At 30.1% G+C, this 14,542-nt stretch overlaps 1 protein-coding gene across 3 annotated transcripts; it reads right to left on the bottom strand.

Moving 5' to 3' along the window:
* Positions 1-4,286: 4,286 nt before the first annotated feature.
* LOC114389632 (RNA-binding protein 24-like) lies at positions 4,287-7,292 on the bottom strand. Of its 3 annotated transcripts, none has more exons than XM_028350345.1 (6): positions 6,500-7,292; positions 6,218-6,350; positions 5,834-5,957; positions 5,666-5,714; positions 5,315-5,564; positions 4,287-4,984 (listed from the first exon to the last, which is right to left on the bottom strand). In XM_028350345.1, exons 1-6 carry the CDS (start codon positions 6,704-6,706, stop codon positions 4,848-4,850), a joined length of 900 nt encoding a protein of 299 aa, XP_028206146.1. In that variant the 5' UTR covers positions 6,707-7,292; the 3' UTR covers positions 4,287-4,847. The 3 variants fall into 3 exon arrangements, with proteins under 3 accessions (XP_028206146.1, XP_028206145.1, XP_028206144.1); XM_028350344.1 differs by having other exon boundaries at positions 4,287-4,990; positions 5,834-5,951; positions 6,500-7,286; XM_028350343.1 differs by having other exon boundaries at positions 4,287-4,990; positions 6,500-7,280.
* Between the last annotated feature and the right edge of the window lie 7,250 nt (positions 7,293-14,542).

Here is a 14,542-nt window from a genome sequence, read left to right as displayed (position 1 = left end):
GCGGCAGTCAGAGACAGCCTGTGTGTGAGAGGGGGCAGTATATATAGAATATTAATAATTTTCTAGGAAGATTAATAATCTAAATGGGCAAAGCTTATGGATTTTTGTGGCATGGATGGACAGCAGTGGGGGTGTCAGAAGCTAGCTTAAGCTTTTAATGTTGATGAATAATAATAATTGGTGCAATGTAATATGTAAGGGAGCTTAGGGAAAGATATAAAGCAAGTTGAGGGTGGCCAAGAGAGAAGCCAAAAGTGGCTTTTTCTATAGTGGAATCAGAAAAAACTACTATTTCTTTTTGGTATTAATTATTATCTTTTAAAGTAAAATAGGGTTTTTGTTAATAAGTGTTGTTGGGATTTTTGTTAAAGTACTAAAATAAAAAAAATTATTTATTATAGAGATGATAGGAAAACATAAAAAAAATTATGAATAATATTCCAATAAAAAAATTTAACATTTTAATTTTTTAACTAATATCCTAAATATGTTAAGAACTTTGATTAATATTTACCAATAATAAAATATAGTATAAGGTGGAAGTGGGGGAAACTGAGCTACACTCTCATGGTGTCACGTGCTGTGAGCAGGTCGAGAAATATCAGGTGAGTGAAGGACCACGGTGGACTCTCTTAGTTAGGAACTTGCAGCATGCTCATGTGGCTTTACTTGGTAAATAAAATTATTTTTGCATCTTTTGCAGCAAAACCAGATGACACAAATATCAATGAAACTATTGTCTTAATCCTCAACTAAGCTTTAGGGTTCAACTGGATCAAGTACTCACCCACCCAAAGACTGGTCAAACTGTTATAGATTCTCTACATGATGGTACTCAGTTCAAGAGTACGTTTGTTTTAAATTAATTTTTTAAAGGATTAATGTGAAATACTATTAATTTATATTTAAAATCAAGTTTTAATAAAAAATTTAGAACCAACATTAATTTATTCCGAATGAATTTGGACTTAAGCATTTTAAGAAAAATCTTAAATTCAAATTTTATAAATTAATATATATAATTAGAAGTCAACATCTATTAAAGATGATAATCTAAGTTTTTCAACAAAACTAGTAACAAAAAAATCAGTAAATATCTTATTCTTATAGTATTGTAAAAAGATTAGAAGAATTAGTATTAAATAAATGCTAAAATAAAGAAACTTTCAAAGTAAAAACCTTGGTTTATATAAGTCTCATATAAATCAATTTTAGTTATTTTTAAAATATTTTTATTTGTTAACTTATTATAAAATTAATTTATGTTAAAAAATATTTAAAGAGACAACAATTACAACACTGTATGAATTGTGTTTTTCTACCTGCAAGGGATTCTAGTTGTATGTCTAAGCATGCAGTTAATTAGTTTGATTTTTTTATGCGGTGCCCCTGTCCTTTTAGCATCCTGTAAGGCAGAGCAAGGAACAATCAAAATTCTATTGCTTTTTATATATATAAAAAAGTAAATAAAAATTCTATTGCTTTCGGGGTATGGAGTCACTTGCCAAGCATTTAAGGCTGGACATAATAGTTTCCTATCTACGAAGCAAGATGCTTCCATCACAAGATATAAGCAAAATATTCTATTTTAAATTGTGTCACATCAAGTTTTCCATATTCACTTTAATTAGCCTCTTGCATTTAATTGAAAGTGATAGGCATATATCTTGATATCTTTATATCTTTATATATATATAATGAGTTAGCTGTTCGTAATAGTTAAATAATGAACTGTGTGAATCAATAAAACATAGTAATTATGAATTACTAAATTATCAAGTTAATATAAAAAAAATAATTACGTGTAAAATTAGAGTCTACTTATTTTAAATTTAGTTGCACTTGACACCCGTTCTATAAAAATTATATGGCTGTAGTTTATTTTGTATATATTTCAAGAAAATTAAAATATATCTCCCTTGCAGTGTTTGGGACTTGGGGTAAATTTAATTAATTTTTTTTAAAGGAGGTAAATTTAATTAATGTGTATTTGTTTGGGTAGGAAAGTCGTAGGACTTATCTGATATCTGTTTTTAAAAGCATCTTTTATGAAGAAAAAAAAAATGTTTGATGATATGATTTTTTTTACTATGATAAGAAAATAAGAAAGTAGAAATTATTTTTTATAAATATTGGTGTATCAAAAACCAAACATAAATAAATAACTTCAAATATGTGGTAAACAAAATGAAGAGAAAAAAATATGGATGAAGAACTTAGCTGGCAACTGACATGATGACTGAATAAAAAGGAAATATAGTCATCAGTGTCCAATAATGTTATAATTTTAAATAAATAAATTAGAAAACTATCTTTGGTATTTTGGTTTTCTTTCTTGCTGCGTCAGTTCCCTTAACTAACAGTGACCCACCATTTTTGGTGGAAGAAAACTTAGAAGTTAGAAAAGGGTTTGAAAAGGGCTGATGCTAGGTGTAGCATTATTGCTGATGCACCCAGCATTTTTTAAAATGTCAAAATTGTTCCTATACTTTTTTCATATTTGTGTTAGGTGTGCATGAGAGTGATCCGTAAATCGTATGGATCAAGTTAATTCCTAAAGTTGATATAGATCAAGTTAATCTGTATGTTGATATTAAGCATATAGATTAAGTTGATCCATAAGACTTCTATGGATCAAGTTGATTTGTGATAAATTTACGAATCAAGGATATTTCAGTCTTTTTTCCTTAAGTACTGGGTACATCAACAATAATGCTGAGCGCACCTAGCATCATCATCAGCCGTTTGAAAACTTTGATATGAAGTCCAAGGTGAAATGTTACTGGGCCTTGCTTTCAGAACTTACGAGGGCAATATCGGGCCTTAAAGGCAGCACTATTTCTATTGCTTAAGGCCTCAGAATGATTTTTGACAAAAAAAGAAAAAGGGTGTCTCCGATTAATCGACCTGATAAACAGGAATATTTGAAGAAAATTAAATACTTTTAACAAAAAATTGCAACTCTTTATAAAGACAATACTTAGTTTGTTATAAATTTAAAATTCTTTTTATTTTTACCAAAGCCAAACCAATTCAACCCGATGAATATACTAATTTGGGATATCCAAGACATTTTTTTGTCAAATCCTTTATATAAGGGATAGATGCCCAATATGGAGAAAAGAAGGCTTAGCGTCTTCTTGCTTGAAAAAGTGACAACTCTTGTGTGTTTTGAGTTGTTATTATGATCTTAGAATAATAGAATCAAGCTTATTTTACTGTCAGTGTGCCATTTGGCCTTAAATGATGCATTTGATCATAATCATCATATTTCCTTGGTCTATATGAACTTAAATTTCTCTCTTTCATTATCTAAAATTAAATATCAAAATAAGTAAAACTTCTCACTAAAATTTCTAATTATATGCTATAGAAACTTAAAATAAATATTTTCTTCACATGCACTAGAAAAAAAATTCTTAAATTAAATTTATAACAAGTGGCTTAAATCCATAAAAGTATAATAAAAAAATAATCTAGGAGAATGTCAATTAGTTTAGATAATCATTATTCAAGAATTTTGGTTAAGGTTAAACAATCGTGTACATGTCGATTCACCTATTCAGTGGTTTATAATAATCATTTAGTCTAGAGAATGTCAATTTTATTTTTTTAATTTAATTTATATTTAAAATTTTAAATTAATTCTATTTATCATTTAAACAAAATCAATTCTTTTAAAGTTATTTTTAAATTATCATTCTACATTTATTTGACCATATAAATTATTTCAAAATTACTTTTACCTAAGTATTAGGGGCAAACTAACCAATAAGATTTCAGATTTGTCACTTCCAAAAACTATTCAGTTTTCTAATAAATTTCGAGATTTGAAACCCACGTCTACATCACCTTAACAAAGCTTCATTAGTTTAACGAGTTATTAGCTGAAGGACTAAAATGCTTAAGACAAAAAAAGAAATAAATTCAATAGAATCCTGTGGTGGCCTTCACCCAGAAAAGTGATAGATCGAAGCATCAATTCAGTCAACTAAAGGCAAATTTGGCAACATTACACACTATATATTGCTAGAAGAAATTTCATCCATGAACTAAAATTCAAAATTGGTCAACAAAAGTGATGCCAATCACCCCATCTTCATATTAATAATAGTATGCTTAGAAAAGTATTCGAAAGGTACTAACAACTATTGACACCACATATGTTAGCTCCCTTGGATTCCATATACGTTTGCAGTTGTACAGAGCGTCAAAGACACTTAATTGATGCAAAAGAAGAATAATCTTTATCTATAACAAAAAGAATGTAACGTGACAGCGAAAGATGAATGGTAAAAACAAGATTATATGAAAAAATGAGAGAAACAATAGACGTTATGTTTTTCTTTTGGACTAATCCTATCTTTGAAAAAAATAAAAATCAATCATGACAATAGAAAAAATAAAATACATGCTAGCCTATTGAGCAATCCAAGCTCAATTTTGTCTTCCTATTTGACTGGCCAATGAAAAGTTCAAAAGATATAAAATGATCTTTTGAACCCCATCTACTGAAATACTATAAACAAAGAACTATGTCATTGGGTGCTCCCATCACCCAAGACACAATAATCTTTGGTTGAGTTACTCTAAAAGGTAGAATCCAAAGCTCAAATAATTAGATTCTACCCAATGCTGAATACATGAATGAATATGATCTTCCCCTATTTCTACAACCTACTTAAAATAAATAATAATAATAATAATAAAGCCTATTTTCCTAAAACAAACATGTATGATGATGATGACTTTTTGAGTTTTGTCATGATGAAAAATGAGAATGATGTTAAGGTCGGTTAGGAGCACAAGCTTTATCTAACAAATCCCTTATACTTTGATGTGGTTAATTAGCCTTGCAAGTTCTTTGTCCTTGTTGATGTGGAATTTTGTTCAGAAGCTGCTTGAGAGGCTTGTGAAGCAGTACCAGCCACTGTTGCTGCCACACTTGTTGACGTTGTTGTAGTTGTAGTTGTGGCTGCTATTCCTGTTACTGAAAGTGTCGCATTTTAGCCATCAATGCCACGTTTATAACAAGGATTGCTTAATAACAAAGACAACAATGACAACAAGAAACAGTGCATGTTTGCATTAAAGTTTGTGAACTTAAACAATTTGAGTTAAACTTAAGTTTACAAAATAAGTTTGCAAAACTAACCCAAGTCTTCCTTTTGCAAAACCCAGTTTCAAAACAAAAAATTTCATTGCAAAAACACTTTTAGGGGTAACCAAATAGTACGTTCGGCGTCCAAAATTACTTCTTCTAACTGATAGTCAAACATGCTCACAATAACTTCTTGCATTAGTCTTATCTCACCTGCACTAGTAGTTGCCACTGCCACTGAAGAAGGATATGACAATATCCCAGTGGAGCCATAATGCTGAGGCAAAAATGGAAACTGTGCCATTTGGGGGTACTGAACCCCAAAACCAGGAGCCTGAATACTCTGTGCATATTGACCATAAAAGGGGTAGATATTGTGGATCAACCCTAGTGCCCCAGAAGCTCCAGCAGATGGGTAGTAAGGTGAAGAAAACTGCTGAACTCCATAGACATTATAATAACTCTGCCAAAGGTTTTACACACAAGAGAAAAATAGTTTATACAATAACAATAAAGGAAAATAAGTAGTTAATGTAATTGTTGTGCTTGTGAAGACTTTATTACATTAACAGCTACCGTAGGATACAAGGTGTCTTGTGAATATCCAGAATATCTGTCAGTAGATAAAATGGACATCAGAGAAAAGGACAGATAATAGGAAGAAAAGTAAAAAATAAAAAAAATAAAAATTGACATAAAAAGGACCATATCTCATAACACTTTTTATTTTACCCGTATGCTGAATAAGGAAATGCGTATTCCCTAGGGGGTTGATGGAAAAATGTAGATGATGAAGAACCATGATAAGCAGGTGAGGATGTCACTAGTCCAGGTGGAGGCCTGAACCGTCCTGCACCTACAATGTGAGTTTGCATTTCAATCCCTTTTTTTTGTTTTTACAACTCAATCATTTCTGTTTTATATTAACTAAATAACCAGTCATTAAAGGTGTTACCTTCTTACCTAGGATGAGTTAAATCTATTTAAGAATGAAATATAACTACGAAACACAAATTTGTTTGCAAAAATTGTGAAATAAACTCAACAAAAATGGAAAAAGTATTGTAATAAAAAGAAAGAGCAAAGTAGATAAAGGAGGAATGCAATGAATGAGACCATGCTGAAAAGTTGGTGGTCGATTCTTGCTTGCACCAAGAGAAGCAAGGTTGCAGTTTGCTCTCCTACCATCAATAACTGGAAATGGATTCTGACATGCTCTCATGGCTGACTCAGGATCCTTAAATGTGACCTTGGAAAACAACACATCACAGACTCATTGTTCAAGATCATGCAAGTACAACCATAAATGGAATAATGATAAACAAGCAAATATTATAAACTATGCAAAGATGTGAGTTATTAGAAACACAAAATGATGAAGAAGGAAAATGGACTTACAAAGCCATAACCCTTGGATCTCCCGGTATTCTTATCTGTGATAACAACAGCCTCTAAGATCTCTCCAAACTGCTCAAAATACCTTCTCATTGTGTCCCTCTGAGTCTCCCAAGCCAACCCTCCAACAAAGATTTTGGTGAAAGTTGTGTCATTATATTGGTCAGGGTTGTTACCACCCACCATCTGAGTTTGCCTTTGTTGAGACATTAAACAGGTAACTAGAACTTCCCAACAGAAGCAAGCAACCCCCCAAAATCCCAAATACAAAACAAAATACTATAAAAAAAAAAAAAATCAAAACACAGAATCCAAAGACAAGTATGAGAGTGTGAGAGAGAGGAGAAAAAGAAACGGTTAAGAAAGGCTTAAGGCTGGAAAAGAAGCTGTTTTTGTTCTTCTAAAAACCCATCAATGAAAACACTCGTGCACTCATGATTCTGTTCGTGCTACTGCTTCTTATTACTTTAAGGAATGGTTTTTGTTTTCTGTCTTTCTTTTTTTTTTTCTAAGGCTATAATTGCTACTTTTCTATATTCACAACAACAACAACAAACTCCTCAGATTCCTCAACAACACTACTTAACAGAAAAAACATCATTACTGTCGAAGGAGTGAAACGGAAAAGAAACTCTCTAACAAGAAAAAAACATTTATATGCCAATGAAAACTTAGTTGCTTGCTTGTTGTTGTTGGGGTGTGGAGAAGAAGAGAAAGTATAATAGTAATAATAAATTAATAAAATTAAAAATAAGGAGACAAAAAAGCTGCTAGTTGGTACCCACAACACAAGTAGGGTGCATAGGCTGTCTCCAATTAATGAAATGTCAAAGACCAAAAGACCAACCTTTCTCGTTGTAACCCACTTTCTCTTCTTCTCTATATCTATACCAAACACAAGAAAAAAAATAATATAATATGTTGTGCCACGAAAACAAAGCCTAAGATCAATCAATTAATTAATACTAATTTGTCTTGCTTGATAGATGCTTAATTGATACTAGTAATTTCTCTGGGGCAAGTGTTGTCATCAATGTTCTTTTAGCTATTATAACTGAGTTTCCGAAAATCACATATGAAACATGAAACTAAACACGTTATTTACCCAATTGATTTCTATGATCAGATAGAGAAAAGGAACATGAATTGTGTTCCTTAAGTTGGTCATGGTCCTCCCTTCCGAAATGCAAGGGAAAAGTAGAACAATGAGACTGTATTTACAGCTATTATGTTGTAATATAAAGTAAAAAAATAGTGTCCATAAAGAAGGAGAGACTGTGGAGTCCAAAGGGTAAAGGGTACACAAAGAACTCCATTATTAACTGTTTTTTGATCAATGGAAAGAAAAAGGAAGGAGAGAGAGAGGGTCATGCATGGAATATTCGTGTGGTCTCAGGTTCTCCCATTCTTCTCTGAATCTGAATGTTCTGCTCTGTGCTTTGAGCCTTAAATTTTACAACTTTACTGGCCAGGGGTTTACGGAATGTATGTTTTGGAACGAACCACCTTTGTTTTTCTGTTTTGACAGTTACTAGAATAATGGATCATTATTACATCAGAGTTTTTTTGTGAATGGTGTTGTTGTGAAAGAGAAATGCGTTGTTGTTGTTGGTTCGTTCAAAGGAGTGTTGTATGTTACTGAAACGTTGTACTTGGGTGCGACAATTCAGAATGGGGAAGACGAAGAGTGAAAAAGAGAGGAAACAAAACCCCCAAGTGTCTTCTCTGTCTGCAAAATTTATGACAGACGAGTGAAGGGGAAAGTGACAACAAATAAATCAAATTTTAACTTTAATAATTGTATTATTTAGAGTAATGTTTATGTAATAAATTTTGAATTTTATGTCTATGTAATAATATAAAATTATAATTTTATATTATTATCTAATTATAAATTATTATTTAAATTATTTAAAAATTAATAAATTTATTATATATAATAAATTATAATTAAATGATATACATAATTTTTTTCTTATAAAACTTTTATGCAATTTCTACCTTTTAGGAAGAAAAAATGTGTGAATGAGATATTTTATATAACGGAGGGAGATAACATATATAAAAAAAGTGGGTGGAAATTACTATTATAAAGAGTTATTGTATGAAGAACATTCAGTAATAATCATAAATTATATGTTTTTATAGAATCGAATGGAATTAATTGATATTAGATGTTAAATTTGTAAAAATTGTATTTTAATATTTGTATAAAAAAATTATTAATTTAATTATTGAATTAATATTTTAAAAAATAAATTGATTATACAGATTTTATATAATTTATTAATTAAGTGTTATTTTATTTAAAATATATATAAATATCTATTGTTACATATTATATATTTATAATTGTTTAACTGTATGTTTGTTTTTACGTTATTGCAATAATTTTTTAAAGACGCTATTGGAACATTAAATAGATATTTGTCCTAAAATACAAGAAACATTTTTGTATTTAAAATTGAGTTTTAATTTTGTTTATGTTTGGAAACATGTTCTTTAAGTAATAAATCAGGTTCCTTAAAAAAAAAAGTAGCAAATCAGGTCGATCGATCAAGTGGTAAAATAACATAGAAGGAGCTGCTTTCATGAGATGAGAAAATTCACATCCTGATCCATGAAGCATGATCAATCACACACGGTAAAACTCATTTAAATACTTACAATTCCTTAAACTCACAATTAGTTTTAGACTCAAAATTAACATAATTCTAAACATGTAAATATTTACTCTTTTTACTCTGAAAACAGGGTATCATGTAGTCCGAAAAGCCATTACCAAGGTAGAATTTATCTATTCCAATAAAGTCTTTTTCCACATGCACACAAATCATAAAATTTCTGTAAAAACACACAGAATTCTTCTTAAAATCAAACTAACTGCTATTATGATTTAATTTAAATGATTTAACATAAATTTACACACGTGTTAATTGTTTTTTGGTTGGACATTGTGAGAAAATGTATCAAACCTGAAGCAATTGCTATTTGTTACACACTTCGATATTTGTCCAACCAAAAAGTAATTAGTATGCGCGTGTGGAAATTTATGTTAAAATCCTAATACTTTTATTTCTACATTAATTATTTAACAAATTCGACATGATACACAGATGCTAAGAATAAAAAATAAAAATAAAAAACTTGAATTCGTTAAGGGTATATTTGAAAATGAAGTTTGAGATCTGAAATGGTTTCATTGGTTCACGTGGTGGGAGCAAGTCCAAGAACACATTGAGCGGTTGAGTGAGGGAGGAGAAGAGAACCATCCACTTAGACTCAAGGCAGCAACAGCAACACCATGTGCATACATGCATAGACTAGTTCACTTTTATGTTTATCATATAGTATAGTATATGCTGCTTCAACCAATACAGTAATTGTCCTCTACCTGTGTCCTAGATTCTAATGGAACCATCACTTATTATTTTGGATTTGACCATTTTGTGTGTTTTCTTCCCCTCGGAAAACTCGTAAGAGAACATGCAAAGTACTGCATCGTATATTTTTAATTGTTAATTAAAGCTGTAGTTTGTAGGTGCGTTGCAGATTGCAAAACTACCAAGTGATAATAATTATAAAAAAAAAATCTTTTAAAGTGAAAATGTTAAGATTATATTGATCTTTTAATTTTAATTCGTGTATTAAGATTGTAATATATTGATGTGCTTTTATTACTGTAATTAGAAATTTTGGTTGAGATTCTGAGATATCCCATAAGATTTAGTCTTTTGAGTCAATTACAGACTAATTTTTTTATCTAAAATTTAGTCTCCTTTAAAATTTATTGTCTATTCCATATAATATATTATATGAGAATCGATTGAACTTATATTATATATCCCCCACAAACGTGTGTTACCCCAAATCACTTACACTGAGTAATATATTTGATACTACACTAATTGAGTAGTATTAAACTAGAGTAATCAGAGTAAATACGTCCCTTAACTATACACTTAACAAATAGTGTACAGTAACAAACACGAAGGAGGCTTTTAACAATTAACACGAGTAAAAGTAAAACGAGGGCACTGAAGAGTGAAGTCCCAGTTGAAGACAGTGGTATTGTAGTCACCTAAAAACACTTTTACAATTTACACTTAGTGTGCATACAAAATTGGACGAGAACATGATTAATGATTTAGAATGAACATGTAGTACTGCTTAACGGTGCAATTAATTACCGTCTTATGTAACTATCATTTGACATTTTCGGCTTTAGGATCATTGAAAATTAAGTTGTTATATCAGGAACAAACAGCAGTGTGGCATGGCCTCTTGAACCTGATACCGTGGCACAGTACTGTTGCTAAAGGTGCTGAAAAGGGTCAAAAGGAAACATTAAAAGAGAAGATGTGCAGTGTTCTCATCATGTAATTGGCAAAGAGGGCACAAAACAGAAATTATTATTTAACCAATACGTTCGTTCCTCTTTCTTAAATTCACTCTAGTTTGAATCCTATCTAAAACAATTCTCCACACAAAAGCCAATCCCTTTGAAGGTGCATAAATATTCCAGATGCACTTAATTGTGAGTTAGACGATCTTTCAAGTGGTTATTGGGCTTATTTTCTTAACCTTTGCTTCCACCCTTTTTTATTAATCTCAAAAGGCCTTTTAATTAATCGGGCTTCTTGGTAGTTGCAGCATGCATTTGCATTACAGAGAATTAAATTTTCTTTACCACTTTTTTATATTAATCACATCGATATCTCAGTATTTTTTAATGTTGATACAAAATCATCTTTCTCTAATTTTAGAAATGATATATAAATCAAATCTATATACCTGTGTGGAAAAAAAAAAGCCTCTCAATCTACATCTCCTACATCCATTAAATGACCAATTAAAAAGGTAATTTTTAATCCTCCCTAAAACAGCAACCACTAGCAACTTGAGTCATAACGCACCATGGCGAAGACAGTAAGTAATCTCTGCGTCCGCATGGTCCATTTGATGTTGCTCTCTTCATTTTTTGTAGCTGGGTTCAGGGTCTTTTTTGGAACCTCAAATTTGTATGGGATTATTATTATTATTATATCCACTCCTCTTCTTTTGCTAAGTACACCTCCTACCCTTTTTCTAAAATTAAATTATTTAAATCATCTTTTCATTCCAAACCTTCTTCTCCCCTGCATACTTTCTTTTTTCATAGCAACAACAAATTTCCTTCTCTTTCGGTACCTTCATCCCCTTCGATCTTTTGCTCTGGACACCCTTTGTTCCTCTCTCGCTCAGTGTCTTGTTTCAATGTTAGGGTTTTTTCATCTTCGAAACTTGAAGTTAATGAGTGAGCACATGTTAGAGTTGTCTAAATTGAAGGACCAATATCAATTATATATTTTTCCACTTTAACTATTTCACTATTGTACAATTTTTCTTTTATATCATAATTTTAATGATCTCAGTGTTCTGCTAGAAATTGTTTGGATGTTTTTCTTAACATTCCAGAAAATATTTTTCATAACACAAAATAGTATTCCAAAAAGTACTTTATGAAATACAATTTAATTTTTTAACTTTATAAAAAGGTATTTTCCAAAATACAAAATTGTATTTGAAAAGTACTTTCTCTAATATCAAAAACAAAACATTATTCTAGAAATTAAACTCCAGAATAATGAATTTGTATTAATTTTATAGGTATAAAGCATATATGTGATAATAAAAATTAGGACATTTGAATAAGATTGTGCTTAGCAAAAACAAAAAAAGAAATGAATATAGCAAAAGCCTTATTATTATGCATCAAACCCACTTTAAATCGGGCATGGCTCAGTCGTCCACGGACCTTTCTCTTATTTTGCCATGGCTATTGCTAAATACACTCCCTCCCTTCACTTTCTACACTCATGTTTTTCTTCTTTTCAACTTTATTTCAAAAATACCCTTATCTTATTCAATTCCTTTAATCTTATTAGTCACGCACGCATGCACACTCCCTCCGCTCACAGCTGGCTTCCACACATTATACAACTCTAATTATTTTCACTTTTACATGTGTTGTTTCTTTTCTCTTCTAATTCAAGAGCCTAAACGAAAACCTCCAATTCATCTCCTCCTCAATTTTGGCTTGGACGATTGTCAAAGTGCGTGGGGGAAAGCTTGATAGCAAGGAAGTTTCTGGGCAATGGCTAAACCTATGCATGGAAGGAAAAGGCCAATTTTGCAGTTTAAGCTTTTGGAAAAATTTAAGGTGCGGGAGGAAGCTGAATTTGCAATTCATTGCTAATTTTTATTGGATTTTAACTAAATGTTTGAATTGCTCTTACTTTAGTGTTTTTTTTTTATAAAAAAAGTGGTTACTTAATTTATTAAATATCAGTTTGATTGGGTTTCTATTGCCATGCTTGAACTTTCGTTTTACAATGAATGAAATTCCCTTTAATTTTTTGGATTAAAAGTATAAGTGCAATATGCGTTCTGGAAATTTTACACTATCAGAAGTTTAATTCTGGAATTAAAAGTCATGAATTTTATTTCTAAAATCTAAAGTCTAAAATGGAAATGCGTTGGGAGCACCTGGTTCTTCATGGTTGTGTGCCAGTGAGAAAACAAAGTTGAAGAAGATAAAAGGTAGTTTGGGAATAAAGGTAACTCATAAGGAAGAAGGGGGAGTGTAGAAAGTAATGAGTGAATGTTATTTAGCATTTTCCTTTTGTCATTTGATTAGTTGGGCTTCTGCTGTTTGTCTTGTGGAGGATATGTGTTGGTCCAAATTGATTTGTACTGACAGTTTGCTGATTTAATTAAGCTAATACGATCAAGCCAAAATAAATATTGCAACAATAAATTGTTAGCTTAATATAAAATTCAACTAAATTACCCTTTTGTTGGTTTTTTTTATTTTTTTGACAACATTCAATTTTTAAAAACCCATTTATATATAATAAAAAACAAATTACCCCATTTTTATATTCTGTTTTATTTTTCATTAAAATTAGTAGAAAAATAATTCACAGTTTTCATATTTACTAAACATAAAAGTTTAGCATTATTATATTACGTTTGTTTCATTTGTTTTTTTACTTATTTATTTATTTTTGGCACAAAGTAAATTGTTAAATGTTAATTTGTCAATTTGAATCAATAAAACATCTAAGTATTTTATTCTCTTGTTATAAAATATTATTTTTGGAATTATGTTCACATATAAAATCAAATTAAAAACGTTAAATTATTTTATTTTATTTTAAATACGTAATATGTATGACTTTATGCTTTTATTTTATTTTATTTTGGACATGTAATTAGATATGATGTTTTGATTATTCTTAAATTAAAATTAAATATTTTCTAAAAAAATATTTTAAATCAATTTCTTATCTAATTATCGTGAAAATCTCATCTCAAGTGTGCTTCTTTATGAACAAATCCGCAACCTGGCTGGATCCCCTTAGCACTTTTAACTTTAGGCTCGATACCATGTTTTAGGACTTTTCCTAATAATAATAATAACTTTGATAACGACTCTGTTTTTATCAAAACTAAAAAAATTCACCGTCTATATGATCTCAGTTTCGACAATAATGGTAACGTGCAAGTCAATATCTAATTAGATATTTTTCGTGTGAGCATTCCAATTACCAAGATAATATAACAAGACTAGAAGAAAAACATTTATAAGTATTTGATTTATATGTTTGTTCTATTAATCATAAAAAAAAAGTTTTTGTTTTATTATATTCTTGTCAATCTCAAATAATATGTAGAGAAAAAAATATAGAGAAGTAACCATGTTTCCTTAAACTTAAACAACATTTGATTTGTATATGCTGTTTTAAAAAACGACAAAACATCAAATAATAAGGATGGTAATTGATATTTCATTTAGATACTACCCGACTCTTATAACTTTTTTTGGTGAGCAAAAGGGCTTAAAGCCCTTGACTCTTATAACTTACGTGATAGGGAAACTGATAAGGATAATTATAGGTATATTTTGGGAGTTAAATTATATAAGAATTTATAATATTTTTTTTTATTTTTTCTTTTTGAGTAAATAATTATTAAATTAATATCATTTAAGTTTTTGTGCAG

The sequence above is a fragment of the Glycine soja genome, chromosome 16, assembly GCF_004193775.1.
Source record: "Glycine soja cultivar W05 chromosome 16, ASM419377v2, whole genome shotgun sequence".
Classification (NCBI taxonomy): domain Eukaryota; kingdom Viridiplantae; phylum Streptophyta; class Magnoliopsida; order Fabales; family Fabaceae; genus Glycine; species Glycine soja.
Note: the sequence above shows the minus strand (reverse complement) of the source record. Positions and strands in the feature narration are given on the sequence as shown.